The sequence below is a fragment of the Plasmodium fragile genome, assembly GCF_000956335.1.
Source record: "Plasmodium fragile strain nilgiri unplaced genomic scaffold supercont1.243, whole genome shotgun sequence".
NCBI classification, from domain to species: domain Eukaryota; phylum Apicomplexa; class Aconoidasida; order Haemosporida; family Plasmodiidae; genus Plasmodium; species Plasmodium fragile.
In genome coordinates, this window is record NW_012192823.1 from 1 (window position 1) to 1,076 (window position 1,076).

The 1,076-nt window shown below is 50.0% G+C and overlaps 1 protein-coding gene across 1 annotated transcript; it reads left to right on the forward strand.

Moving 5' to 3' along the window:
* Positions 1-239: 239 nt before the first annotated feature.
* Positions 240-953, forward strand: AK88_05688 (uncharacterized protein; the record flags this gene model as incomplete). Its single annotated transcript, XM_012483290.1, has 1 exon — positions 240-953. The coding sequence occupies one exon, from the start codon at positions 240-242 to the stop codon at positions 951-953; it is 714 nt and encodes a 237-aa protein (XP_012338713.1).
* Between the last annotated feature and the right edge of the window lie 123 nt (positions 954-1,076).

The window sequence follows — 1,076 nt, forward strand, 5'->3', positions numbered from 1 at the left end:
GGGGCAACAACACCTGTACAAGTAGCTCGGATGTCTGTACCCCAGACGACGGTTTAGCAACCCAGGACTCAACAACAAACGCCGATCCACCAACGCGGGATACACCCACCTATTCCGACGGCACGCACGCATCTCCACCTAATGAAGACGACCCCGATCCATGGAGGTGTATGGAAACTATACCGTTAGCAACGGACACTTCTCCACCGAATGAACACGACCCCGATCCATGGTGTTGTATGGAAACCATACAGTTAGACACGGACCCTTCTGCTTCTAACGAAGAGCACCCCGATCCATGGAAGTGTATGGAATCCATACAGTTAGACGATGAACAAACTCGCCCTTCCGACCACGGTGACGAGACGGCGGCGTGCACCCACTGGATTAACTGGATTGCCCGCACCAAGCACCTATTGCGGGCGTGCACGACGCAGCCGTGGTTTTTGCAATTACAAGCGGAATGGAAACAATATTATCAACAACATGCTGAAAATGGAGTATACGGGCAGCGTGCACTCGGTGAAGCAGCCAACCCGCCGATGCACAAATTGGATGCATGGAACGGATGGGTTGCCCAACAACATGCGCTTATGCATATATATGGTGCGGAGGAGTGGTTCCAACATTTGTTGAATAGTGTAGAGGAGGAGAACACAGAAGAGACGGGATCCCAGAGGGAACAAACTTTGAACGCAAACAACATCCCCACAGCACAGGAACTAGCAACCGACGCAGAAGCACAAAAGCGGGCCCCTGCAAATATACCGTTAACGAGGGTAAAAGACCCAGAACAGCAGCACCACCACCATCCGCACTTGCTACATACGGAGCACTTAACCGCTCACAAACTGTGGATGCTAATCCTCGCGGCCGTAATCGAAGAATGCGAACTGGAGCATAGTATGCAGGATAGGGAGTTATATTTGGATGCCCTATTGGAGCAACTGTGACATTCGGATGACGGGGCATATGCAAGCGACATAACGCATGCTAACCGCAGATCACTTTTACTTCCTTATGTGATATACGTAATATATTTCTTGTTTGCACTATTCCATACGTTCTTTTTTTTT